The 26,952-nt window shown below is 47.1% G+C and overlaps 1 protein-coding gene across 3 annotated transcripts in view; it reads left to right on the top strand.

The window, feature by feature from the left end:
- The window catches only part of DPYSL2 (dihydropyrimidinase like 2), a 53,560-nt gene extending 32,071 nt beyond the window's left edge, over window positions 1–21,489 (top strand). For all 3 annotated transcript variants that reach the window (XM_030290138.4, XM_030290139.4, XM_030290140.4), the window contains 10 exons: window positions 329–390; window positions 1,455–1,535; window positions 2,551–2,619; window positions 6,728–6,848; window positions 9,879–10,035; window positions 10,198–10,339; window positions 11,589–11,759; window positions 15,479–15,658; window positions 17,581–17,746; window positions 18,722–21,489. In XM_030290138.4, the coding sequence (XP_030145998.3) occupies window positions 329–390; window positions 1,455–1,535; window positions 2,551–2,619; window positions 6,728–6,848; window positions 9,879–10,035; window positions 10,198–10,339; window positions 11,589–11,759; window positions 15,479–15,658; window positions 17,581–17,746; window positions 18,722–18,813 (1,241 nt within the window). In that variant the 3' untranslated portion in view covers window positions 18,814–21,489. The remainder of the gene's footprint in view (window positions 1–328; window positions 391–1,454; window positions 1,536–2,550; window positions 2,620–6,727; window positions 6,849–9,878; window positions 10,036–10,197; window positions 10,340–11,588; window positions 11,760–15,478; window positions 15,659–17,580; window positions 17,747–18,721) is intronic.
- The last annotated feature ends 5,463 nt before the right edge of the window (window positions 21,490–26,952 follow it).

Below are 26,952 nucleotides of genomic sequence, written 5' to 3' on the forward strand. Positions count from 1 at the left end.
TACTTTCAAAACCCAGCATTTTATGCCGTAGTGGGAGCTTCCCACACGGGTGAGAAGCTTTTACTGGTTCCAAAGGCTGGAGAGGAAAAGCCACTGGGTCAGTTTGGACACATCACAGCCACATATTTCCCATTGTTCTCCCTGGAGGGTGAGTGGGATCAGCCATGCAGGCCCAGTCTCTGCTTCTGTGTGAGATGCAGTTTTGCTTTTCTTTTGTTATTCAAAATAAACAGTGAATTCCTACAGTGAATTCATGGAATTATTGCTGGGGGCTGCTTTAGGGATTGTAGTCCATGGTTTTACCTGCAACGTGCTCTCTTTCCCCCAGGTGTGAATTCCTTCTTGGTGTACATGGCTTTCAAAGATCGCTTTCAACTCAGTGATTCTCAGGTAGGAAGGAAGGCTTCATGTTTAATTTGTCACAAATTAGTGTTTAAATTCAATATCCTGGGATCTGACACTCTCACCTGTTTCCAGTCTTTATGTGTGTAACAGTACCTAAGATCAGCAACAGCACCCATAGCTCTGGTTTGAAGATTATATTTTTAATTAAAGATAAAACCCAACCAACAGCAAACCCTGAAAGGCTTGGCTGAGGGAAGCAATAGTAAAACTCTCATTTTGAGAGGTCAGAAGTTTTTTCCAGCTCCTTTGGGGTAGAAGCAGTGGCGGTTCTATGAATTGCTGCTTTATGCCTCTGCACAGGGCAGGACAGGGAGATCTCTGGGCTAATTATAATTATTGTGTTTAGAAGCTAAAACTGATCCTGGTCCAGAGGTGGTTTTTGGTGGTAGGATCACTGGGACCTTAGAAAAGAATTAATTGCCCTGCTGTTTGCTGTTCTGGTGAGCATATTTGGGCACGTTTAGCTGTTCAGAGGGGCAGTTGATGTTTCTGAAGGTGTGGGAGGAGAGGAATGCCTGGGAGTGTTGGTGTGAGTTATCTCTGAGGGCTCTGGAAACATTTCAATGAGGGAACATTGGTGGCACCAGCTGGGGGCTGTTGGACCTGAACCACTCAGACTGGTTGCTGGAGTGGGAAATCACACTCTCCTACCTTCAGATACTGATTTCCATGGAGCACGTGCCCCCAGCACTCACATATAAGGGATGTTTTTCATGCCTGGCACCAGTAAATGAGACATCAAACATGTACAACTCTGCAAGTCCTTTAAAATCATCCAGTGGTGGGGCTTGAGTTGTTGCTGTTTCTTCCTCCAAGGTACTCCAAATTTGCCACTGGATTATCCTTCTTTGCCACATCAGCAGCATCCAGCTGTGGAATTGGGAAATTCAGTGAAAACGGTTTGCATCTCTCCAGCAAATCACATCTTATATTGCTTAGTGCTTCTCTTTTCTCTTTTTTTCTGCAAAATTCTGTTTTCTGTGGGGATCTGGGGTGTGGCCTTCCCGACAGGTGTGTTCCTGCTGTGATGTTTGTTCTCTGGCCCCCAGATTTACGAGGTGCTGAGCGTGATCCGGGACATCGGCGCCACAGCCCAAGTGCACGCTGAGAACGGTGACATCATTGCTGAGGTATGGCCTGGCTGTTCTGAGTTGTTCCTTCAAACGCTGGCAGGGGTTTAAATTCTGACTCCTTCTTTGCACACTGAAAGCCGCCCAGCCTTTTGAGAGTGTGGCATGGCTGTGCAGCAGTTCTTAACCCCTTTGATGTGGGAGTCCAGAGCATCCCTCTGGCTGCCCTGGCAGGGCTGGGAGCCTGGCAGGGGTCAGGAACCCCCCTGGACAGAGCCCTAGAATCCCAGAATCCCAGAATAATGAGGTTGGAAGAGACCTCTAAGATCATCAAGTCCAACCCATGCCCTGACACCACAACTAGACCATAGCACCAAGTGCCACGTCCAGTCTTTTTTTAAACATATCCAGGGATGGTGATTCCACCACCTCCCTAGGAAGACAATTCCAGTATTTTATTATTCTTTCAGTGAATTTTTTTTTCCCTAATAGCCAACCTAAACCTTCCCTGACGTAGCTGAGGCTGTGTCCTCTTGTTCTGCCAGTTGCTGCCCAGTGGAAGAGATCGACCCCACCTGTCTGCAACCTCCCAGAGACACTGTCTGTGATCTCTGTCCATGGAAAAGAGTTTTCAATCTTACAGGATCAATTACAAGCTCTGAGTGTTTGATATAAGTAATCAGAGGATTTTCTGGCAAGAGCCCACCCCAGTCCATGAGCCCAGTTGCAGGACGATTTTTTCCATGAGTTATCATTTTGCCACATCTTAAAGATGATTTTATAGATGCAAATGAGTGCTGAAAGTCAAGGGGCTATGAACCCAGTGTGAAGCAAATCCAAATAAAAGGTTTCCTTGACCTCCTGTGAACAAATCAGCAAGGTTTTGTGAGCTCTGGTTATTCTCAGCAAGGGGAGTTGGAGAGGATTTTCTTGCAGGGCCCTTATGCAAAGCCCCATGTGTTTTTTAGCCAGTACAGATGCTCAGGATCTCACTCATGCCCCTTTACAACAGCTGCAAGAAAAATTCCCCGTTGCTTTAAATCTCATCCCTGCTCTTTTTTCTTCTCTGCCTTAGGAGCAGCAAAGGATCCTGGAGCTGGGGATCACAGGCCCTGAAGGGCATGTGTTGAGCAGACCTGAAGAGGTGAGAGCTCCCCTGCCTTTGCATTTACCCCCCTCCCCAGTTTATAACATCTCTGCATTGCCATTAAGTACTTCATGTTGGGATGAATGTGGCTGGAAACAGAATTTTTCTGCATTTGGGGTTGTGTTGGTGGAATTCTGCCATTATCCTTTCTAGATCCAGTGTCTTGGGCTTCTCTCTTGGTCGTTATTTTGTCAGACTTCCAGTGAACAGCAGAATTTTTTAATATATGCCCAAATCGTGACATTGTTTTAGGTACTTCACAGTTTCCATTACTGTGGTATTTGATATTTTGATGAAATATTAGCAGTGGGATGGGGGTTTTTGCAGCAATGGATTAAGTGGTTTGCTGAAGGCACAGAAAATATGTACCAGAGCAGAGAGGTCATGCTCAGGCCTTAGCCCAGCACTTTAATATAGTTACCCTTCATACTTCCCCATGGATTTCTCCAGGGATGAGCACTCCAATCCCTCTAAGCTTTTGAAATAAATCCCAGAAGTGTGAAAAAGCCTTAAAACTTTGCCTTTGAGGTTAGTTCCTGTTGTATTCTTCACTCACAGTCCCTCACTCTCTCTAAGCTGGACGCCTCACCGTGGCATTCCAGTTTGTGGGGTTCATCTGTTACGTACAGAACAGCTCTTTTTGTTCCTTCAAGATCCTGGGGCTTTGCTGCCTTCCAGATGTGGGAGCTGGGGCTGTGAGATCATCCACACATGCCCCTCGTGCTCGCTCTCCATTTCCTCCCCTTGATTGTGACAAGCATCATCCAGAGGCTTTTCAGCAGGAACATCAATCATTCTGTTGCCTGGGGAAAAGAAGAAGCTCACAGAATCCTCACAGAACACAGAATCTGTGTGTGGCTCCCAGAGCTGGAATCTTTCGCTTCCTGAAATTGTGAGCAAACACTTTGCACTGAGCTTTCCAGTCACCCATCCAATTTGTGGTTTTTTTAAACATATTTTTGGCCTGCATCAGGGGAGTGGGAACAGATGCTGGTGTGACACTTGAGGGGGTTCAGTTTGTGTTGCTCTTACCTTGAAGGATCTGGACATCAAACCAGCCAAGTTGTGTCTGGCTGTTTAAGAGCTCATCGTTCATGGAGCAGGAGCTTTAAGCTGTGAGTTGTGTGGTTCCAAGGCGTGGATGGATTGTTAATCTGTGCAGGACTGTGCTCTCCCTCCATGCAGGGAGGAAAAAGGCAGCCTGAGGACACGTGCAGGGTGGAAAAAGGCAGCCTGAGCCACGGATGAGGCTCAGTGAAGCCTCTCCCTGATGTCACATGGGGCAGCCTCTGTGCAGCTGAGCTCAGCTGTGCTCTGCCCAGGCTTGGGAGGCGTTTGCTCCAACATTCTCCTCCTTGAAAGTCATAGGAAACAGAGCAGGAAACAATGTCATCTGGTTCCCTCATCCCCTTTCTGCAGCCTGGGAGTGACTCTGTGCTTCTAAAAACATCCAGCTCCCCTTGGGATAGAGGCCAGATTCCACGGGTGGCAGCAGATCCCTAATTCCTGTTGACTCCAACGGAGTGGATGTTTGCTGTATCTCTCTGGGGTGCTGTTGACACGAGAATTGGCTTTTCCTGCTGTCCTAAGGACGATTGGCATCTGACTGGAGAGCTCCTTAATTCAGACCTCCATCTACAGCAAACCAGCAGGAGTTGCTGAGCAAGTCTAAAACATTTATTAACTCAACACTCCTACTCATTTCAGGTGGAATAAATCAGAGGGAAGCATTCAGGACATGCACTTGTGTGTTGGAGTGCACAAATCTGAATTCCCAGGCTGGCAGGAGGCTTACACTGAGGCTTAGTTTCACTGCTGACTCGGGGGTTTGGCTTTGCTCACCTCAGTGTTCTGCACGTTATTCCAGCCAGAAAACAGGGCCTGAGTTAAGACAGCACCATCTCAAGTCAGCCTTACCCATCACTTTCTGGAAAACTCTACCCCTCACAGCTCAGTTCATTCTGTGATGACTTTTCAGAGCAATCCATCATTTTTTTTGTATTTTTTCAGCCACAAAAATGCTGGAAGCGCAAGCAGTCGAAATGCTCCAGGAAATGTCTGTCTTTTTTTTTTTTTTTTTTTTTTTTTTTTTTTTTCCAAGAGAACTGCTGTGCTAGGGCTTCTAATGCATCCTAGTAATTGCAAACATTCCCCTTTGGACTACTTGTTAGGTTATTGTTATATGCCTGTCACCATAGCATCTGGGCACAAGGCAGGAATTCAGCAGCCTTGTTCAGAAAATATTCTCCTGCTGCTTCACAGTTGCTCAAACGCCTTCTGCCCAAAAGTCTGTGGGTGTGTGTTGTTTTATCCCTGCTCTGCCTGCAGGGAAACTGAGGCACGGAGTGGGAATGTGGTTCCCAGGTGCTGCAGAGGCAGAGCCATGCACAGACCCGTTCTAGCGGGGAGTTTGCAAGGGGAGGCCATGGCCTGGAAGTTCTGGCCTGTCTGAGTCCTCCCCTTGTCTCCCAGAAGGGACAGCTGAGCTTCTCTTGGCTCTCCCTTTCAGCCCTTGGGAGTGGTGCTGGCTGTGACACTTTGGGTCCAACATTCTGGAACAAAACCCTCCCTCACAGCCTTTGCCTGGGGCATCTGGCTGAGAAAATACTCCCTTGTGAGCATCCCCTGCCTGGGCTGTAACCCTTTGTGCCCCAGAGAGCACCCTGCTGGCTCTGGGGGGCTGCTTTCCTGTAAAAACTCCTGGCTGTTGTTTTCCTGCAGCATTCTGGCTGCAAACAGGGCACGGGTGGCTTTGCTGGCACGAGCAGAGCTGTTCAGGACACTTGGACATTCAGCCTGGCCCTGGTTCCCTAGGCTGGTGGTTCTTTTCCTCCAAGGACAGTGTTAGGAACCAGCAGTTACAGAAACCCAGAGTGGTTTGGCTTGGAAAGGACCTCAGAGCCCACTGATCCCACTCCTGCCATGGGCAGGGACACCTTCCCCTACTCCAGGATGCTCCAAGCCCCATCCAGCCTGGCCCTGGACACTTCAAGGAATGAGACACAACCTCTCTGGGCAATGTATTCTGGACAGGTGATGATGATTTGTGGCACTTGGGCTATCAGCCACTGCAGAGCAGATTTTCACAAATGCAGATTGTGTGCCAATGCCACCAGAGTCCATGGGAGGGGTTCTGGGAGCCTCTTGCATTGGGGAATCTGGTGGGGGATTGCTCTGGGTTTGTTTCCTCTGTTGTTCACTTGGAAAATGTCTGTGGCATTGCTGGCAGCAGGCACAGCTAGCATCACCCTGCTGTTCAATCTGGCATCTGGATCCTTTGATTAGGACGTGTTTGAGCCATAAAATCAGAGCAATGCCCATCATCCTGAGGCTGCAGTTACAACGTGACCCTCAGTTTGGCTGAGGTTAATTCTCTGTACACATGCAAGGAAAACCAGTTGATTTATGGGGTGGTTCACACTCTCTCAGATCCCAAGCCAGAGGCTGTAGTGGAGGGTACAATTTAGGAGGCTTGTTTGCAAACGTGGTTTACCAGAGTATGTGGTGCAGCATCTCCCTTCTGCGTGGGCTGCAGCAGGAGCAGTTCTGTTGAGTCAACGTTTAGTTGCTTATTTTTGTCTAGGTTAAAGAAGGGGCTTCATCATTCTGACCCTGAGCACCTGGACTGGTGTTTCAGTTCAGGCAGAGAGGCTCTGAAGCAGCCTGGGAGAAATGGTGGTAATGAAAGGGGACTGCAGCATGATGTCATTTAATTGTTGTGATTGTGCTGTGCCTTTTCAGGCTTAGAGGTGGGAAATGCCTTGGCACTCCTTGTTTTCTGGTGGAGCAGGGTCTGTGACTTCTGAGGATGAGTGGGGTGCTGTTTTCTGGGACAGCAGGGACTGTGATTCCTGAGGATGAGCAGAGTGCTGTTTTCTGGGGGAGCAGGGTCTGTGATTCCTGAGGATGAGCAGAGTGCTGTTTTCTGGGGGAGCAGGGTCTGTGATTCCTGAGGACGAGCAGGGTGCTGTTTTTTGGGAGAGCAGGGTCTGTGATTCCTGAGGATGAGCAGAGTGCTGTTTTTTGGGAGAGCAGGGTCTGTGATTCCTGAGGATGAGCGGGGTGCTGCTGGCTGTCCCTGACCTACTGCCATTCTGTTCCTCAGGTGGAGGCAGAGGCTGTGAACCGGGCAATAACCATTGCCAACCAGACCAACTGCCCCCTGTACATCACCAAGGTGATGAGCAAAAGTGCTGCTGATGTCATTGCTCAAGCCAGGAAAAAGGGTAAGTTATTTCCTCTGTAGCTCATGCACTTCAGCTCCTGCCAACATCAGCTTCATCCCTACAGGAAAGGTTTATTTTCATTTCCCACACACCAGGATTCAGTGCTTGTGTCAGAGCCTGGAGCTGCTTGTTCTGTTAAGTCCTGAACTTGTCTGTTCACACTCATCCTCGCCCACCAAGCCATGTGCCTTCATGATACCACCGAGTCATTCCATGCTCTCTCCATGTAGTAAATTCACCTGGAGACTGGAACTGGGTTCTCCTTCCAGCTGCTGTGGTTTTCCCTTGGAGCTTTCTGCTGCGCTTCCCGGGGTCAGCAGTGATTCCTGACAGAGTTCTTGACTCCCAAGCCCTGTTGTAGCCAAAGAGGCCACCAGTTCCAGCTGCCTGCTCTGCTTCTTGTGTGGAATAGATGCTTTCCATGTGGTGTAACTCATAGGGATGCAGGGATGGGAATCAGCAGGCTGGGGTAGGTTTGGGAATTGTGACTGCCTCTGGTAACTCTGCTCGGGGATGCTGCAAGAAGCAAGACCCAGACCTGCTGTGGATGCTGCTGCCCGTGTCTCCTCTCTGACTGAGGCTTGTGAGGGAGCTGAACTGCTCTGAGGGATGCAGGAGCTTCCCCCAGCCCTGCCCCTGTTGCCTGGCACTCAAGGAGTCAGGATTGCTCAGGGAGCGAGTGCTGTCTGCTGCTTTATCCTGTGACTAAACCTTCCACTTCTATTTAAAGCTGCTCAGGTTGTCTGAGTAACCAGGAGGGATGATTTATCTCCTTCTTTCCTCACAAGGCTTGGATTTAATTTTCTGCAGCCTAAATAAGCCTGGATGGGTATACAAATGACATCACTTTCCATCTGGATGTTTGATGCGAGAGGAGCTGATTTCCAGCAAACAGACTGGTGTTTGTGCATTGGCTCAGGAGTATTTTGGTCCCATGATTCCTGTTAAAGGAGTTGGTGAGGAGGACTGGTTTTCAAGGCTGTCTGTGAAAGCAGCTCAAGCCATTTGGAATAAATCTTTCTCTCCCAGCTCCATCGGAGGGGATCATCCTGAAGGAAGATGCATTGACCCAGCAATGTGGCTGCATGCTGCATCCACAGAAAAGAACTTGATGTCATAGTGCAGCTGTATCCTGAGAGCCAGGGAAGACTCTCTTCCCTTTTCCAGATAAAATATTGAAGGCATGTGTCCCATAAAGGTGGAGCATTAACAGAAACACCTTCTTGCTACACTCAGTGTCCTGAGACCACCAGTTGGAAGTGGAGTGGGGTTTTGGGAAGAGGGACTACACACCTGGATCACAGGAAGCCATAAAACACAATTTGGCTTGGGTGGATGTTACCCTGCCTCTGAAAGGTGCTGGGATTGTCCCAGATGAATGATCCACAGGGCTCACTTCACTCAGCCTCTTGAGCGAGCCAGAACATGCAGTTTTCATTCAAAATGTGTTTTCTCCTTATAAAGAGAATTTGGGGTATAAATGGTGCCCCATCCTCAGTTCCTTTATTCAAATAACTCAAGTTAAATGCTGTGCAGTAACCGAGGAGGGCCACACGCACTGGCCTTGCCCTCCCAAACAATAGAGGAAACAGCCAAAGACTATCCAAGGCAAAAACAAGCCAGGATTGATTTGCTAAATGGCAAAGAACAGACGTTATTTAAAGCCAGATGTTCCCAGTGGCTTTTGCATGGAGGAGATTCCCTGCAGACTGTGCTGCTGGCAGATCTGGAACCTGAAAACATCACTGCCTGCAGAACAATATCCCCAGTGTGCTGGACCACAAGCAGCCTCCCATTAGCAGCCAGCATGTGTTAGGCCTTGCTTTGATTTCAGAGCCATATTTGTGGGCAGTGATGTCAGGGAGCCTCTTCCTCTGCTCCTGGAAACTCTGACAAAGGCTGTTCCTGGAGCTCCTGTGCCAGCGGGGTCCTGGGAGCAGCATGGAGCCGGTTCACCATCATCCTGCCTCAGCTGTGGGCTCTTTCCCAGCTGTTTGAGACCCCAGAGACATTGCAGTAGCCCTGGCAATATAGTGAAATACTCTGTCTTTTCACTCTGCATGGTGAGGTGTGAGACCCTGCTGACCAGCTCTGGTCGTCCCTCTGCCCATCTTTCCTGGCTGAAGTATTTAGGCTTGGCCTCTCAGCCGCCCACATCTTTGGTGGGCAGATCCAAACCCATGCAGCGCTTGGGGAGGCAGGTGGGTGGGCACAGAGCACGTTTTGGCAAGGTTGCATTTGGTGAGCAGATCCCTGGGACTGCCAGCTCGTGCTGCTTTTGAAGTTGCAGCAGCTGCTTGGTGTGCAGATGGTGCTGTGCATTCCAGCCTGCAGAGTATCCCGGCCTTAAGGATCTGCTGTTCCTTCATGTGGTTCCAAAAACCCTGATGAAGGGGAAGGATGCACTGGTGGTGAGTGCACTGCACAGAGTCAGGAGATGCAGTTCCATTCCCCAGTTTTGCTGTTTGGGGGGGATCACAGAGTTCCCTTGTGCTGCATTTGTGAACCAGGAACTCTGGTATTTCCCCTGAGATGGGTTTTCTTTGTATGCAGAAAAACTTTCCTGGAAGGAGTTTTCTCCCACGTGGTCCCTACTCCAAGAAACATGGCCTTGTTAGAAAGTCTTTAATTTGTACTATAATTTACAAAAACTCTTTTAAATTATTTTTCTTGCACATCTCTTCTAGATCAGACTGAATCTCCTCACTCCCATACAGTTGCTCTCAGTTTCTTCCACAAAGTTCTTGGTCAGGATAAATAAACAATAAAATGAATATAAACAATAAAATTAATTTTTACAGTAACCATTTCAAGGACAGTTAATCAGTGCCAACCTCTGCAGTCGTGTAAAGGATTGTCCACATTTTGCTGCTCCCAGGTCTGGTCAGTAGCAATATCTTTATTTAATGCTTCAGGGGAAGTACCAGGCAGCCCTGCAGCTTGTGTCCCTTCCTTCTGCCAGGAAGCCAGGCTGGAAGTGCACATTCCTTGGTGTTCACAGAGGGGTTTCTGTGTGTCCCTGTCCCACAGGCACTGTGGTGTATGGAGAGCCCATCACAGCCAGCCTGGGCACCGATGGATCCCATTACTGGAGCAAGAACTGGGCAAAGGCAGCAGCTTTTGTTACATCCCCACCACTGAGTCCTGACCCGACCACTCCCGATTTTCTCAACTCATTACTGTCCTGGTGAGTAGTTTCTGTTTCTGTCTTCAAACAACATGTGATTTATCATGAGGAAATGGGTGATAAAATAAGGGATGTTGCTGCCAGCAAGCAACAAACCATTTTACCTTCAGGAGCATTCCTGTGACAATAAAATCCCTTAAATACCTTTTGTTTTTCTTCCAGTGGAGACCTCCAAGTGACTGGCAGTGCCCACTGCACCTTCAACACTGCTCAGAAAGCTGTTGGGAAGGACAACTTCACCCTGATCCCTGAAGGAACCAATGGCACTGAGGAGAGGATGTCCATCATCTGGGATAAGGCTGTGGTAGGTCACACCTGTCATGGGTTTGTGTTTCAGCTGGACATTCAGAGTGCAAAATGCTGCAATGCTCTGCAGTCTCATGCATCATCCTTTTTATTGTCCCAGCAGCAGCACTACTGGTGACAAGGCTTTTGCTCTGGTTTAGGTGTAAGAGCTGGCAATTGTAGTGCAAACTGCTCATTTCTTTCCATCATGATTCATAAATACTATGGAAACAGTCTGTTCCTTGACTTCAGGTATAATTGTCATTGATTTCAGCAGAGCCTGTGGCAAATGCAGTAAATGTGTTTCAGGCAAAATAACATCCTCTGCTTGATGAACTGGCCAAGTGACAGAGGAGATCTCTCATACTCTACAAACCTGACCTTGTTGTGAGGGGACTTGCAGCTATAGTCTGAACACAACAGCCAAATCCTAGATATGTATTTTGTGAATGAATTATGTTTTGGATGTCACTTGATGGCTGTATTATATTGGAGCCGCTATTATCAGTCTTTCAGACTGCCGGGAGTGTGTTGTTTTCTTGTGACAGTCCTTCCACTTGGTGTTTACCCTGTGGAGATCCTTGGGTGTGGGAATCCAGAGCTTCCCTCTGGCTGCCCTGGCAGGTCTGGGACCCTGGCAGGGGTCAGGAACCCCCCTGGACAGAGCCCCCAGAGACACTGGCTGTGATCTCTGTCCATGGAAAAGAGTTTTCAATCTTACAGGATCAATTACCAGCTCTGAGTGTTTGATATCAGTAATAATTAAGTGTGGCATGGGTGCAAAAGTAAAATTTTAGGATTCTAGATTAGGGGTCCAAAGGGGACAAGATGGAGGAAATTGGGTGTGTTTTGTCCTTTTCCTCCTTCATGCCCTCCATGTTTCACTGTGGTGTTGGCATTTTTCTGTTGGTTCAGGCTGGGGACACACTGTCCAACGGAGGTGACAGATATTGGCACGTTATTGTAAATCCAGCACAGGTAGTTTGTGGTATTTAATATTTGTAACATCCCACTGAGGGCAGAGCCCCACACGCTGCCCTGCAGGACAGAGCTGCGGCAGGGCAGCAGAACATGTTAGAGATAAACAGAATAAACAACCTTGAAACCAGCACAGACCAATTATGGCTTCTGCTTTGGCAGTGGGGCTGACAGACAGAGACTTTCTACAATCTCAGAATCATCAATACCACAGATTGTGACACTTGGGAATCTGCTGCACTGCCAGCTCGTAGGTGGCTCATGCAGTGACTCCTGTGCTGTCCCCACAGGTGACTGGCAAGATGGATGAGAACCAGTTTGTGGCTGTGACCAGCACGAACGCAGCCAAAATCTTCAACCTGTACCCACGGAAGGGTCGCATCGCCGTGGGCTCCGATGCCGACCTGGTGATCTGGGATCCTGACAGCGTCAAGACAATCTCTGCCAAGACTCACAACATAGTAAGGATGTTCCCTAATATTCCCTGTTTCCTTTTCCCCTCTCTTCCAGTGCCAGGCTGTGCTGTCAGCAAGGAGAGCTTGTGAGAGCTCAGCTCAGTTTCCCCGTGCCTGAATCCCTCTCTGGTCTCACTCTGGGGCTCAGCTGTGGGAGCTGTGGGAGCACTCCCGTGTGTTCTGGGCTCAGTCCTTGGCTGGCTGTCTAGAGAGGGCAGATCATGGAATCCTGGAATAGTTTGGGTGGGAAGAGCCCTTAAAGCCCATCCAGTCCCACCTCCTGCCACGGGCAGGGACATCTTCCACTATCCCAGCTGCTCCAAGCTGCATCTAACCTGGCCTTTGACACCTGCAGGGATGGAGCAGCCACAGCTCCTCTGCGAATTTCATCCCAGCTCCTCTCCACCCTCAGAGGGAGGAATTTCTTCCCAATATCTCATCTAACTCTGGCCTCTTTCAGCTTAAGACCATTCCAGCTGTGTTTAGAAATGGGAATTTTCTGGTCTTAAGGGGCTATAGCAAAAAACCCTTTTTCTTTTAAGATGACACACTATGCCAGCTGAGAGCAGCTGTGGATCTGGGATGTGTAAGATTTGATTTCTCAGCTGGTGTTGCAGTTGCAAGAAGGGCAGACTGTAGAAAGGGATAGGAAAGCTGGCTAAGGGATAATCATTGATCCAGCTCTTACTGTGCAGGGCTTCAGGTGCTCAGGGCAGAGATGTTAATAATGCAGAACAGATTTCAGCAGAATTAAGGCAGTGTGGGCCAGTGAAGGCTTTTCCTCCAAAGACAGAATCACAGAATGGTCTAGGCTGGAAAAGCCCTCTGAGAGCAAATCCAGCCATTAAGGCAGCATCAAAGTCCATCTGAAATCAAGTGGATTTCCCCTGGAGCAGGGAGCGTGTCTGCTCTTTCTGAGTGCTGGGTACATAGATCTGAGCTCACAGAAAGCTCTTTCAATCCTCTAAAATATGCAAAGACCTCTTAGGACAATGTGTTTATGACATCCAGGCTTGCCAAATGCCCCTTTTCACTGAAGTGTTACCAGCTTGCAGACACTTTTCTGGAAATCTGGCCCGGATCTGAATGGATTTATATCACCCACTGATCTGACACGTGTGTGGAGTCAGGATTTTCCTGGTGGTCATTAGTTGGCAAAGGGCAGTACCCAAACCAACCAGACCTTCCCCTTAGCTCTTCTGCAGCTTGTGGCTGTCGGCTCCTGTGGTGGTGGCACTCTTAGGGACACTTTTGCTGAGTCCCATGGCCCCTGCAGTGACCAGGCTGTCTCAGCCTGTGGGGATCTGCAGAGTGGTTCCAGTGCAGGGGCCTGGCTGGAGTCTCCCTGTGACATTCAAGCCCTGTCTCACACAAAGCAGCCACTGTTGGCATTTGTTGACAACTTGTTTCGCTGTTGACCATGAACCTATGGAATCTTTCCTTGGCAAAAAAAAAAAAAAAAAACAAACTTGCTTGTTCTTTCTTCACATGAATGCTTTCATTCACTCTGGAGCTGAAGGAGCAAAATTTTCTTCCACACTTGGATCCCCGGGCACATTCACAGGAAACATCATTTTTTTTTAAAGGTTTGGTTCACTTCCCTGTGACTTAACTCTTTGTCAGAATTGATCACAGATGGTTTTGCTTCATCCTGCCACTGCTTAGGCTTCTGACAGAGGAATTCCAGGAGTCTGGTCACTTCAGTCACCTTAGAGGTGCTTCCAGACTCCTTCCAATCTGGAGAGGAATGACTTCAGAAGAGGGAACCCAGGGACTCACTGCTTTTAGGTGCCACAATTCATGATCTGAACCTGGGCTTGTACTTGCAAATAGCTCCGAGAGCTGGAAGTAGTTTGGGTGGAGTGCTTGAGAGTAATTTCTATTTAGTGTCAGTTGTCTTTGGGAAATGAACTGGGCTCTTTCAATTTCCTGACATGGAATTCATAGACTTTCTCTTTTGGGGATATGCTCTAGTGCAGTCAGGATTGGTTCTGTGATTTTGCCATGGATCTGGGCAAGGCAAAGGAGGACCGGCTCCATTCACAAGTGTTTTTGTCTGCTGAGAGCTGCAGATCCCCCAAAACCCTGTCAGTGTGTAAGAGGCTCCAGCACTCAGCTGTGGCCAAAGGCTGCATCCTTAAGCTGTGCCAAGAGCTGAAGGACCAAGGGCTCTCATTCCCAAGAGTCTGAAAAGCTGAGCAGTCACAGCTTGTTTGCTTACACACATCTCTGGCCTTGTCCCCTGTCACTGCTTTGCCTGTTGCACCTGGCGCCACACCTGAAGCTCCATCAGGAGGAATTTCTCCATGGCAAGGGTGATTAGACATTGGAAGGGGCTGCCCAGGGAGGTTTGGAGTCCCCTGTCCCTGGAGGTGTCCGATGAAGGCAGCCTGGACACGGCACTCAGTGCTTTGGGCCAGTGACAAGGTGGGAATCAGGCACAGCTTGGACTCAGTGACCTCAGAGCTCTTTTCCAACCTTAATGGTTCTGAAATTCTGTCATTTTTTGGGTTTTACACTGCACAATGCCTTGTGTTACAGGAGAAACTGATACAAGTGATGCCCTTGGAGTGCAGACATCCTGGTTTGGCCAAGCAGAAAACAAAAGGCCCCTTGACAGTCAGGCACAGGGACACCCTCTGATTATGTGGCCTTGGACGATTGCTAGTTTTTGAAATGTTTGAGCAACTTACGGATATTTTCCAAGAATTCACACTGCTCTTGCCACTCTCTGGCAAGGAAGCATCAGGAGCTGGAGAGGGAGGCTGCTGTTGTTCTTGGAAGCAGCCCAATCCATAAGCTCCTGACCCAGCCTCCTCCTTTACCACCCCGGCTTTTTTCAGGCTGGACATAGTTCAGACTCAGTTTAACCACTGGTCTGGCTAATTGCAAAGCTGCACTCAGGCCTGCCCATACTTATAACATACTTCAAGGGCAAACTCCATCATTAACTTGGTAAAAAAGACCTGCATTTGACTCAGAGATGGTCACTAGAGTAACAGTCCTCAAATAACATGGTTGCAGTGCATCTCATTCCAGGATGTTTCACATTTGCAGTGATTTCTTTCAAACTTGCCTTTTTCTCAACGGTGTGATGTTTCCAATCCAGTTAATTGAGGATCAGCAATCCCATTAAAATGAAATAAGATTGTCCTGGTCCCTGACCCATCAACCAAAACACTGGTTTGAAAGACAGATTTTTCCCCAAATTATTCTTTTTAGTAGGAAACTCACATAAAGCTTCCTGTGGCTCCTAAATCTGCCCCCAGCTCAGCAGAGATAGGTGCCTAAATATATTTAAACTGGGAGGCTCTCATTTGAAACTGTTTTTTCTCTTCCTCAGAGAAGCTGTGGCAGCTCCATCCCTGGAAGTGTCCAAGGCCAGGTTGGACAGGGCTTGGAGCAACTGGGTCTAGTGGAAAGTGTCCCAACCCATGGCAGGGCGTGGAATGGGATGAACTTTAAGGTCCCTCACAGCCCAAACCATTCTGGGATTCTTTATGAACCTTATTTCAATGGAAATTTTGCATTAATAAACCCATAAACTTAGATTGATAATTAAAAGCAGCCTTTATTTAAATCACAGCAAATACAGCTCAGGTAAGCACTGTTGAGTTTGCTTCAATCTCTCCTTAAAAATTTGGAATTAGCATGCCCGGTGATTGCTAATTAAAGCCCTGCTGTGTGAATATGTTTGCTTTATGTGCTGTTTTTGCTCATTGCAGTCTCTGGAGTACAATATCTTCGAGGGCATGGAGTGCCGTGGGTCTCCCCTGGTGGTGATCAGCCAGGGCAAGATCGTGCTGGAGGATGGGAATCTGCACGTCACCGAGGGCTCCGGGAGGTACATCCCCAGGAAACCCTTCCCTGACTTCGTTTACAAACGCATCAAAGCCAGGAGCAGGGTGAGTGGCAGTGCTTGGCTGCACATTTGTTCTCTCCCTCCGACAACCCCCAGTTCAAGTGGCTGGAAAGCAGATGCTGTCCCCTGGCTCGGGCAACACTGCTGTTCCCTGGATGGCAGCCACATTTATTTCATTCCTCTTTCATTTTTGCTGTTCACTCAAGTCATTACAGGAATATACTTTGGGTTGAGCTTGGGTTTTTTGCAGGTTTAATTTTTCTCTGTCTGAGGACAGCCAAACTGAAAATGTGTCCAGGAACCCTCGAATTTGAGTCAAACTACCCAGAACCCACCAGGTTTCTCCTGTCACAGGAAAACCTGTGTTTTCTTTCCCAGAGGTCCCAGGAAAAGTTAGCATTAGCATTTATATATCAAAGCTCTCAACAGCAATTTAGAATCATAATTTATTGTTGCAGATATGTTATGCTGCTTTCCCTTCTGCCAGATACAATCAGATGCTCTTGTCTGGTGACTAATGAGTCACAGGCACAGCCTACAGACTGCTTAAAAGGAACAGTGTTCTATTTTTAAGAGGCTAAAATAGTTGGAAAGTGATTCTGTAAAATGCACCCCTTCAAAACTGAACCTGTCTTTTGATACGCCTGAATTTGCCTGACAGGGGAGATGACACTGAACTCAGTTGCTGAGAAATGAAGAAGTTTATTTACAGATGAAATAATTTCTGAGAAAAAATTATTTTGGTGTTTGAAGTGTTGCCCTCTCCTGGACAACTCCTGAGCTGTGTTGGTTCTGCTGGCCACAAGTTGGTTCTGCTGGCCCACTCCTTGCAATTATCTTTCTTTGATTGTTCTTTTGAAGAAATTGCAAGTTATCAAAATTACAACCTGGCATAATTTAGCCCCATGGAGAACACATCCCTGGTTTCTGCTACAGAAATACATGTCTGACCCATAAATCAAATTGGGCAGCATCTCAGCTGGAATAATTGCATTTTTCCCAGTTGGCAGCTCCAGGGCTGGCAGTTGAAGCCAGCCTGGCTCCTCTGGGCTGCCCTGCTGGTCTCAGCACTGCTTGGCTTTTTGGGGATGAGTAATCAGGTGCATTTGAGACCTGTCAGGAGCCTTTAATCCGGTGGCAGGTAGGTTAGGATCATTAAAGGACAGCACCCTTGGGCCAGGGGACAGACTGGCTGGAGCCACAGCACATTCCATATCACACACTAATTAGTAGGCCTCTTGTCCTGCACAAAAATCTAGAGCCAAAATAGGAACATTCCCTGTTCCCAACTCACAGCACCTCACAGCAGTGGGGTTTTTGGGAGTGCAGAGCTGCCAAGGAGCCTTGGGGTGCCCGTGGGCTCAGAGCCCCTCAACTCTCCCATTGTGGAAGGGGTTGAGCTGCACAAACACTGGTTTTGGCTTGTAGGAAAATAGTTCTTTGCTGCAAAACTGTTTGGGTTGGACAGAGACACAGATGTGTTTTATATAGATAGATTTACATAGATATGGATATAAAATAGAAATAGATGTAGATGCAGATATAGAATGTTTATATCTATATCTGTAGAATATGGATATAGATATAAAATATAGCTATATAGATATGATATAGGTAGAGATATAGAATAGATATAGATATAATGCAGATATATATATTAAATAGAAATAGACATGATATAGATGTAGGTATAATACAGATATAAATATGTTACAGATAGAAAGATAATAGATATATAAGTACAGATATGGATATAATATAGATGTAAAATATATATAGATACAAAATAAATACAGATAGAGAGCAGCTCCCCAGGGATGAATACAGAGGAGACGTTGTGTGCTTTCAAATTCTCTTACCAACAACCAATCCTGAAATGTGTATCACTGGGTGAGCCACATCTGGGCAGCTGTTGGGCTGTGCTGTGGCTGTGATATAAGGCAGTATTGCTCTCTCTCCCTGCAGCTGGCTGAGCTGAGAGGAGTGCCCCGAGGCCTCTATGACGGCCCAGTCTGTGAGGTGTCGGTGACACCCAAAACTGTCACACCAGCGTCCTCAGCCAAGACCTCTCCTGCCAAACAGCAGGCACCCCCCGTGAGGAACCTGCACCAGTCCGGGTTCAGCTTGTCTGGTATGTGATTTTGGGAATGATTTATTGCTGAGTGATCTGTTGTACTGAAATCGTGGCTGGTTTGTGGTCCCATGCTCTGAGCTGGGATGGGGGTGGAATGAGAGAGTCTGTAGGGAGCTGGGAGCTTTTCCCTTCAGGGAGGAAGAAGAGTAGTACAGGAGCTGTCCTAAATTCCTGCTTCTTCTCATGATGTCCCACGAATGCTGAGCACTCCCGTGTGTTCTGGGCTCAGTCCTTGGCTGGCTGTCTAGAGAGGGCAGATCATGGAATCCTGGAATAGTTTGGGTGGGAAGAGACCTTAAAGCCCATTCAGTCCCACCTCCTGCCACGGGCAGGGACATCTTCCACTATCCCAGGCTGCTCCAAGCTGCATCTAACCTGGCCTTTGACACCTGCAGGGATGGAGCAGCCACAGCTCCTCTGCGAGTTTCATCCCAGCTCCTCTCCACCCTCAGAGGGAGGAATTTCTTCCCAATATCTCATCTAACTCTGCCCTCTTTCAGCTTAAGACCATTCCAGCTCTGTTTAGAAATGGGAATTTTCTGGTTCTAAGGGGCTATAGCAAAAAACACGTTTTCTTTTAAGATGACACACTATGCCAGCTGAGAGCAGCTGTGGATCTGGGATGTGTAAGACTTGATTTCTCAGCCGGTGTTGCAGTTGCAAGAAGGGCAGACTGTAGAAAGGGATAGGAAAGCTGGCTAAGGGATAATCATTGATCCAGCCCTTACTGTGCAGGGCTGGGTGCTTCAGGTGCTCAGGGCAGAGATGTTAATAATGCAGAACAGATTTCAGCAGAATTAAGGCAGTGTGGGGCCAGTGAAGGCTTTTCCTCCAAAGACAGAGTCACAGAATGGTCTAGGCTGGAAAAGCCCTCTGAGAGCAAATCCAGCCATTAAGGCAGCATCAAAGTGCCACACCCAGTTGGATTTTAAGCGCTGGAATAGTTGGTGACTCCTCCTCTCTCTCCCACAGGGGCACAGATCGATGACAACATCCCACGCCGCACCACCCAGCGCATTGTGGCCCCGCCGGGCGGCCGTGCCAACATCACCAGCTTGGGCTAAGGAAAGAACCCTCCTGTGCCCACTGGGTACACCTGGGGGGGACCGGGGCACCTGGAGACCCTTTTTGATTCTTTTAGAGCCTGTGACAGTTACTGCGGGCACCCAGTGTGGGGAGGGGCTGAACTAAAAGCACCTCTTTTCAGTCCCCTCAGGTTCCTTCCTCATCTTCACCAACCCCTCACACTTCCTCCCCCCTCAGCCCCTTACACATTTAAAGAAATGAACCCTGTTTTGACGCCTCTGACATGAAAAGAGTAAATGTAAAGAGGGTATTTGAGATACATGGTCTCTGTCCTATTCAGCATCTTTCTTTTAGTAAAGGAAGGATAAAGTGAATTTCCCAGGAGCTGCCTTCAAGACACACACACACACAAAAAAAGAAAGAAATAAAAATAAATGCATAAAAAAAAGCTTTTTTTTAATGTCAAGCAGAAGAGTAGTTCAAGGGTTTTAAACTGGATATTCTGTAGGGTTCTGTGTTCCAGCAGAATTAGCTAGGCAAGCACGGAGGGACAGGAATCCCAGCCTGTCCATGACCATTCCCCACCACCAGCTCTGAGGTCACTCACTGGATGCTGCCAGGAGAGAGAAGCAGGAGGCAGCACTAGGAATGGCAGAGAACATCACCCCAGCCAGCGAGTGAGCCAGAATCCTCGGGGACTTCCGTTCTGTTCACTTGGTTTTTCCTTGGTTTCTTTTTTCTTCTGGATTTTTGCTGCAAATTAGGTCCTTGAGGAAACTTCTTTTTAAATGTTTGTGTGTGTGTTTTTGATATGTTTGTATCGTTGTGTTTACGAAGCCTTATCTGAGAACTGGGAATCTCCCTGTTCTTCCCAAACCTCATCCAAGTAAGTGACTCCTGCCAGTGTCACTGCCACTGCCACCCCGGTACTTCAGGTGTCCCTTAGTTGCATTTTCCAGCCATTTCTTGTCACGTAGCTGCAGTGAGGGCATGGAGCAGGTCCATAGGATCTTCAGTCCATCATGTCTTGAGCTGGTGCAAACAGATGAGCTGGACACCATCTGAGCTGCTGGGATGGAGTATCTGGAAGAGTTTGTAGCAGTTAGTTTTTCTTCTGCCCCTGAAGGTGGGTTTGGATGGTCAGGGAGCTGTGGGCAAAGAGCAACACATTGCTTGAAAGGTTTTTGTAGCAGAAACCCCCTCCCTGGCCATCAAGGAGAGGTTATTTAAAGCTTTGAGGGTTTATCTTTAGCTCTCAAAGGGCAGTTGGGGAGTGTGTGCTGAGCACCTGTGGCAATTCCAGTCCAAGTCCAGCTGCTGTAAGTGAGAGCTGGTCCCCAGCAGCTGAGAATCTCTTGTACGAATGTCACAGCTACTCAGCCCTGCAGGAATCCTGCACATCCCCAGGGAAGGCCTGGCTGTTCCCCACCCAGGATTTGAGACACCATCAGGGGTCCTGAAAGGAATGCCTCAGCTTTGGGGTAGCCAGCAGGCTCTGGGTGTTTAACCACCCTCTGGGATTGAAGGTCTGGTAGCTCTGGGACTGGAGGCTTCTTGTTTTTGGGACATGGAGGATAAACCTGCACCATCAGATCCCTACTGAGGCATACCTGGAGGGCTCAGCAGTCCCAAGGACTTGTCTTAGCACAGAGAGCTTTTATTACCACAGCACTGCCTCCACTGTCTGCCTGCCCTGCCACTTGGCTGCATCTTCTGCTCCCTCTTCTCTTTATGCTTTGCCATCTCCATCAGCCTTGTTTTTCCATACTTGTATTTTCTTAAATGGTGTTTACAGGTTCTTTTAGGGAAAAAACCTATATGTATATATATATGAAGGCTTTCAAGAAACAAATACCGAATTTGCTGGGATTTGCAAAGTGTCTGGAAGCTACTTAGCTACCAAACCTTCCCAGCTGCAGCACCTAAACTCTTTAGGCCCCTTTGAACATGAAAGTTAAGAAAAACTTTGCCATATTCCTCCACGCATTTTGCATTTAGGTTCAACTCCTGGGTCTTCTAGTTTTGCATAAAGAGTTTGCACTTTGTTAAGTAATCCATGAACTTAATATATATATTGCAGCTATTTTCATTTTTAAAATTTTTTTCTTTGTCACCTGTATGTTAAAATCAATTTGAACGAGTTGGGGAGAAAAAAAAAGAATTGTGGATCCGTTTCAATTCTACGAAACACTTGCGGCTCTTCAGTATTCACTTAAGTCTTCCTTTTTTTTTTTTCCTTCACTGACTCATGATTACTTGTTAAATTTTAATTTGTTCTTGAAAAGGAAAGAAAAAAAATCACAAAAAAAAGTTTTTGCAGGCTATGTAAGCATGTTTTTTTCTGTGAGAGCTCGTTCGCTTTGTGTCTGTTTAATGAATGTCATATGTAAATGCTAAAAAAAAAAAAAGACGATGACTTAGTTAATTAATTAACCGCAGTGACTTGAAGCTCTAAAAATAATAAAGGAAAAAAGTAGGATTTAATACTAGCTGGATTTAACCCTTGGAATTGTGATTGTGAACCATGAGTGGAGGAGCTGTAAGTGCTAAAGCTGATCATGTGTGTAGACAAAGAGGAGTACTGATATTTGATCATTGTCTCAATGGCAAAAACAACCCCCCATCCCAACCCCAAGTCTTGTGTTTTATTCCTTAAGAACTCTGTGTTATATTACCATGGGAACTCCTAATAAAGAAAAAACGTTGTTGTTTCAGTTTGTGTACCTGCGCCTCGCGGCGCTGCGTGTTGTGTGTCGCTGCATTCTGGGCTGTTGCCTTCAGCACGGACAAACAGCCCTGAAAACCAGGCTGAGGTGGAGCTGTGCAGGGGCAGAGCTGGAGAGGAGCTCCCGTGGTGATGGTGAAGATGAACTGATGGCCCCTGGAGTCATTTCCTCTGGAGAAAGTGAGCTGCGACTGAGGGCACTTTGTTTAAACCAGCATTTGGCAAAGCAGAGAGAGTTGCCTGGAAAATCCTGGTTCTGCATTGCACGGATCACTGATGGAATGTGAGCAAAAGCCCCTAAAAGTGTTGGCATTGCTCTCAGCCCCGCAGGGTGGATCTGCTCGGACCCTCTGCCAGCCAAGGAATGGTGAAAAAAGCGCAGCTGTAGGTAGGAGCCACAGGCAGCAGCTGAGTGGGGAGAATTGGAGCTGGCTGGAACAACTCCAGTGGAATTTGGGGTGGTGGTGCTTGGGATTTACAGGAAAAATACCAGTGGAACTTGGGGTGGTGATGTTTGGGTTTTGTAGGGAAAACACCAGTGGAACTTGGGGTAAGAGTTGTTGGGTTTTACAGGAAAACCACCAGCAGAACTCGGAGTGGTGGTGGTTGGATTTCACTGTCACAGGGACAAGCTTCCCTGTCAGTGTCAGCTGCTCAGAATGTTGGATCTTGCATCCCTAGACCCACCAGCTCAACCCTCTGGGGGATCTTCCCCCAAATCTGAGCACAGTTGAAGTTTGTGACTGACTTTGTGAGGAGTTTTAGCTCTTGTTCCTCATCTGAACAAACCCAAATGTTGGGGCGCTCTGTGAAATGTATTGAGCTTTCTCCACTCAGCTTTAAATTTGGCACCCCACAGAGTGTTTTTTCCTTATTATCTGCTGTGAAGTGGTCAGTGGTCATCCCCTGGTAAGGAGACCTCTGGTTAACATGAGGATCCTGGCTCTGGCACCAGTGACATGCTGTTATTTGGCTACTCACTAATTAAATATTAGTATCTGTGCAATCAGGTGACATGAAGCAAGACTGGGGGGTAGCTCTGTATAAGATTTATCAACTAATCCCAACCATAATATCCCAGTGAAAGATGCATTCAGCCTGAAGCACTCAACACACACATGCAGAGCCTCCACTTGGTTTTATTCTATCATTAATTTTTTCCTCCAGTACCTGAATTGGAATGGAAGAAACCTCTTCCTGAGGAAATAAATGTCAGGGACTCAGAGAAGCTGTTGGAACTGGCGGAGTAGAGAAGGTTTTAAGGTCAGGAAGGATTGCCAGCAGCCAGATCTAAAGCAAACATGTGCTGTGGGATGGAGGCAGGGAGAAAGCTCAGGAGGCTATTTGGGTCAGTGGGGCAGCCCTGGTTTGCTGCCTCACAAGAGCACAGGAATAGTTGTATTTGGTCAGCCCCTTAATCCAGGTAATTCCTGATCTGGCAGCCCACAGCTCGTTAATAGGTGCTAATTTGGTTCTCTGCCGGCCCACTGTGTAAAGTCCAAATTAGATTTAATCTGACCTTGACGTCGGTGGAGTATCCTGTGGCTGAAAGGAGAAGAAATAAAGGAGGTGATGAATGTGACTCTGACCTGGAACAGGAGCTGTCAGTTATCAGAGATGGGGACAATGCAGCCTCATTTATCCCTTGGTGGCAGAGCAATAAATGTCACTGTACTACAGAAGTTTTAAGGATCCATTTTCCTCTTTTTTTTAACCCCACATTTGCTGGTTTTGCTCAGCACCATCAGGTGGCAGCAGGACTTGGGGGAAGGTAAAGGTTCAGCTCCCTCGAGGCACATGGATCATCTCGGGAAAGATCTAGGATGTAATGAATGTGGAAAATGCACAGGGCTTATGACTACTGTGACGTGACACACGCATATATCCTGTTGGTTATATTTATATATTGGGGGGTATTTCAATGTTAAAGAGTTATGAATCACCTGAGTGTGTTCTCTTGTTAAAGCCTCACAGGACACTTAAATCAGATACAGAGCAAGTTATAAACTTTACTGTTAATATATTACATCAAAGAACCCCCAAACTTTCAAGACATCTGGAGAAGGACTTTTGACATGGGCCTGGAGTGCCAGGACAAGGGGGAATGGCCTCCCACTGCCAGAGGGTAGGGTAGATGGAATATTGGGAAGAAATTTCTCACTGTGAGGGGCTGGGATGGAATTCCCAGAGAACCTGGGTTGCCCCTGGATCCCTGGAAGTGTCCAAGGCCAGGCTGGACAGGGCTTGGAGGAAGCTGGGATAAGGGCAAGTGTCCCTGCCCATGGCAAGGGGCGGGACAAAGTTCCCTTCACTACAGAGATGAAGTAAGCAATTAGAGGAAATGATTTTTTCTCTTCTATAACCCAGGTCAGAGGAGATGCTCTCTGCTAATTCTTGTAAGCTGTGACTGACTTCCAGCTCTGGCACTCCAGCTGTGGATTTACCACTCTGTGCTTGAATGTGTTGTTCTTTCCACAAGCATTTTTTTGACTATTAACCACTAAAACTTGGTGAGTGCCTTCCATTGACTTGAAAACGTCAAATGGTAGGAAATCCCTTGGTAATTTATTCCACAATTAATCATCTTTATGGTTCATTTTTCTCTGCTACTGATCTGAACTGGCTCTGAGGTCTTCCTGGATCCTTCTCCTCTTCAGGTGAGCACCCTCAGCTCTCCCAGTCTGGCTCCAGAGCAGAGAAGGATCTGCTCATTAAATCCCCTCGGTATTTGCTCCTCTCATTTCCACAGGAGGGCACCAGATACCCGCGTTTAAATCGAGTTTTTATTCTTTTCCTGAGGCTCTTGTGTTCCCTCATGTTCACATCCTTTCTTTCCAAAGCATGAAGGCGTTGGCATTTTTGTATGATGCTTTTCAAGACCAAAATCCACCATATTTCACATTATCCTGGATAATGGTGGAATGAAATAATATCCCACATGTGTGCTTTAATCCAGTTTTATTTTGTCTTTTCCTCTGACAACTCAGAGCAGCCTTGCTGCTTGGGTGCAGGGGGGACCCCATGGGGGATGTGACCAGGGTTTAGCAGTCAATTTAAAATCTTGTGGCAAGCACATTTCTCTCCCTCTCAGGATTTTTCATAGAGGTGCACAGAGAGAAATGAAAGAGAAAACAATTTCTATTTCTGCTCCTTGCTTTTCCCATGTGGAATGTGTTTGGAGAATTGTTTACCTGGAGGTTGGATTCTGGTGAGGATTGTTTGAGCCTGGTGACCGATCCAACCCACCTGGCCAAATTTCTCTGACTTTCACCAGAGTTAAAAAATCAAATAGAGAGGCTCTCTTCACCCTGACCAGCAAACCCAGGTGGGACCCAACTCCTGCACAGACCTTTTGTGGTTTTTGGGCAGGCAATCAGTCCTTATTAAATATCACTGTTGTAGTGCTGCAGAGTTGTGTTGGGATGGTGAATAACAGAGGAATCATCAGCGCAGCCCTGAAAAATCTCCCACTTTGTGTGGCTGAATGGGTCATAATCTGGAACAATAGAGTGGGGGGGAAAGTAGGAAAAAAGAAAAAAAAAAGGAAAAAATTAAGTTTTTGCCCTTTTTGCTCCGGGGGAGCTCCTCCAGTGCTACCAGACACATCTTCTGTCACTGCAGGCTCACCTTCCCAGCACACTGAGGTTGGCTGGTGGGTTTTTTTCCTAATCCAGTTTTAGAGCAGTTTTTCCTGATATTTGATTTTGCAACAGCCACCAGAGGGCAAGAGCCCTTCATCCCCGGCTGGAGACATCTCCCTGTGCATCCATCCTGGACTGAAAACACTACTTAAATCAATAATAGGATTTCCATCCATTTCAGCGCTCTTTGGAATGGGTCCTAGAGTTCTTTAAAAAAACACAAAGCGAAGCCAGCAGGATGTTTTATATAAACTTAGAAACAAGGTTTTATAAACTGCAAAAAGCCCCTGGCATTTATATGCTTTGGGATTTGCTGTAACCTGTCACTTGGCTATGAAATGGGCCTTTTTATTTATAATATATTTATTTCCTAAATACCTAATGTATTATGAATCAACCACTGCAACAGAGGGGACATAACCCAAATCCCTGCAACTTTATGAGATCAACCTCTCAGCACTGCGAGATCATGCAAGGATCTTTGCATTAGTGGCACTTGTATCTACAAGCATCGATTTTTCTTCTAGTCAGAGGAGGAAGTGAGGATGTGTGAGGGAAAAACCAACATGGGGACCCAAAGTTTGGTAGAAAAAGAGGTACTAGAAAAAGCTGTGATTGAGTGGGGCACCCAAACAGAGAGAGAGGGCCCCTGCTTCCAGAAACAGAGAAAAAATCCTTGCTTTTAAACTAGAGCAGCCTATCCTTAGAGGACTGCACCCCATGGACTAGTGACCTGTTGGAACTCAAAACATCCCTCAGACATTTTTGGAGGTTCCGGGCCCAGGTCAGAAGCATTTGGGACCCTGGCAGGCAGCTGGAAACAGCTGTGATTTTGGGTTTGAGCCATGGAATGATTTACCAACCTTGCAGGAAGAACAAGAAGTCACAAAAGTTTTGATATTAGAGTAGAAGTAGTCACAAAGTAGAGGGAAGAATTTTTGAGTGTTGTACAAGGGGGTTTTAACACCTGTACAGGGGGTTTTTACTTTGTACATGGGGGTCAGAGGTTTTAAGATGGAGGGATTTGGGCCTGTCCTGTCCTCCCTCTTTCTCCTTCCTTCCCTCCATGTTCTTGGCGATGTTGGCACTCACAGATTGGTTTAGAGTAGAAAGGCACCATTTAATATAGGTAATAGGCATTGGGGAAAAACTGTACCCATGTAACACGTAATGTACCATATAAAAGATAGAAAAGCACCATTTAATATAGGTAATGGGCATTGGGGGAAAACTGTACCCATGTAACACGTAATGTACCATATAAAAGACAGCACAGCCCTGGACAGGGGGAGAGAAGAAGCAGTCGGGAGTCAGAGAGGATGTCAGGGTGTGTGTGTGCCTCTGCCTGAGCTGTGAGCAAACCACAGCAGCCCAAGGAGAAAATCTTTTAGATAACTTGCAATAAACTGCCTTGAGACCGAACAATATGTCGAGATCCATATAGAAATATAGCTTGGGATGAGATTTATATTCAGATATTTCCTGGGTAGACACAGCAGGCATGTCGCAAATGAAACAACAACCCAACCAAGGGTTGTAATTTAATTTAACTGCCTCTCTTTGGGGTATGTGTCATGCATTCAGAATCAGGCAGCTGAATTCCCAATCAAATGTTCCTTGTGTATAACAGCAGAGTTTAAGGCATAGAAGTGCCCGAAAATAGCTTGCTAACAACCCCATGGAACCTGTGCTTTTGGCAAAAGGAGGAGGCAATTTATGGGTCTGGGCTCAGTGCTCATAAATAAGTGCATGTTCCTTTTCCTCTGCATTGGCAGGGCTTTGGCTGTTCATATTCTATATAATTTCTCATA

Source organism: Taeniopygia guttata, chromosome 22 (genome assembly GCF_048771995.1).
Source record: "Taeniopygia guttata chromosome 22, bTaeGut7.mat, whole genome shotgun sequence".
Taxonomy (NCBI): Eukaryota; Metazoa; Chordata; class Aves; order Passeriformes; family Estrildidae; genus Taeniopygia; species Taeniopygia guttata.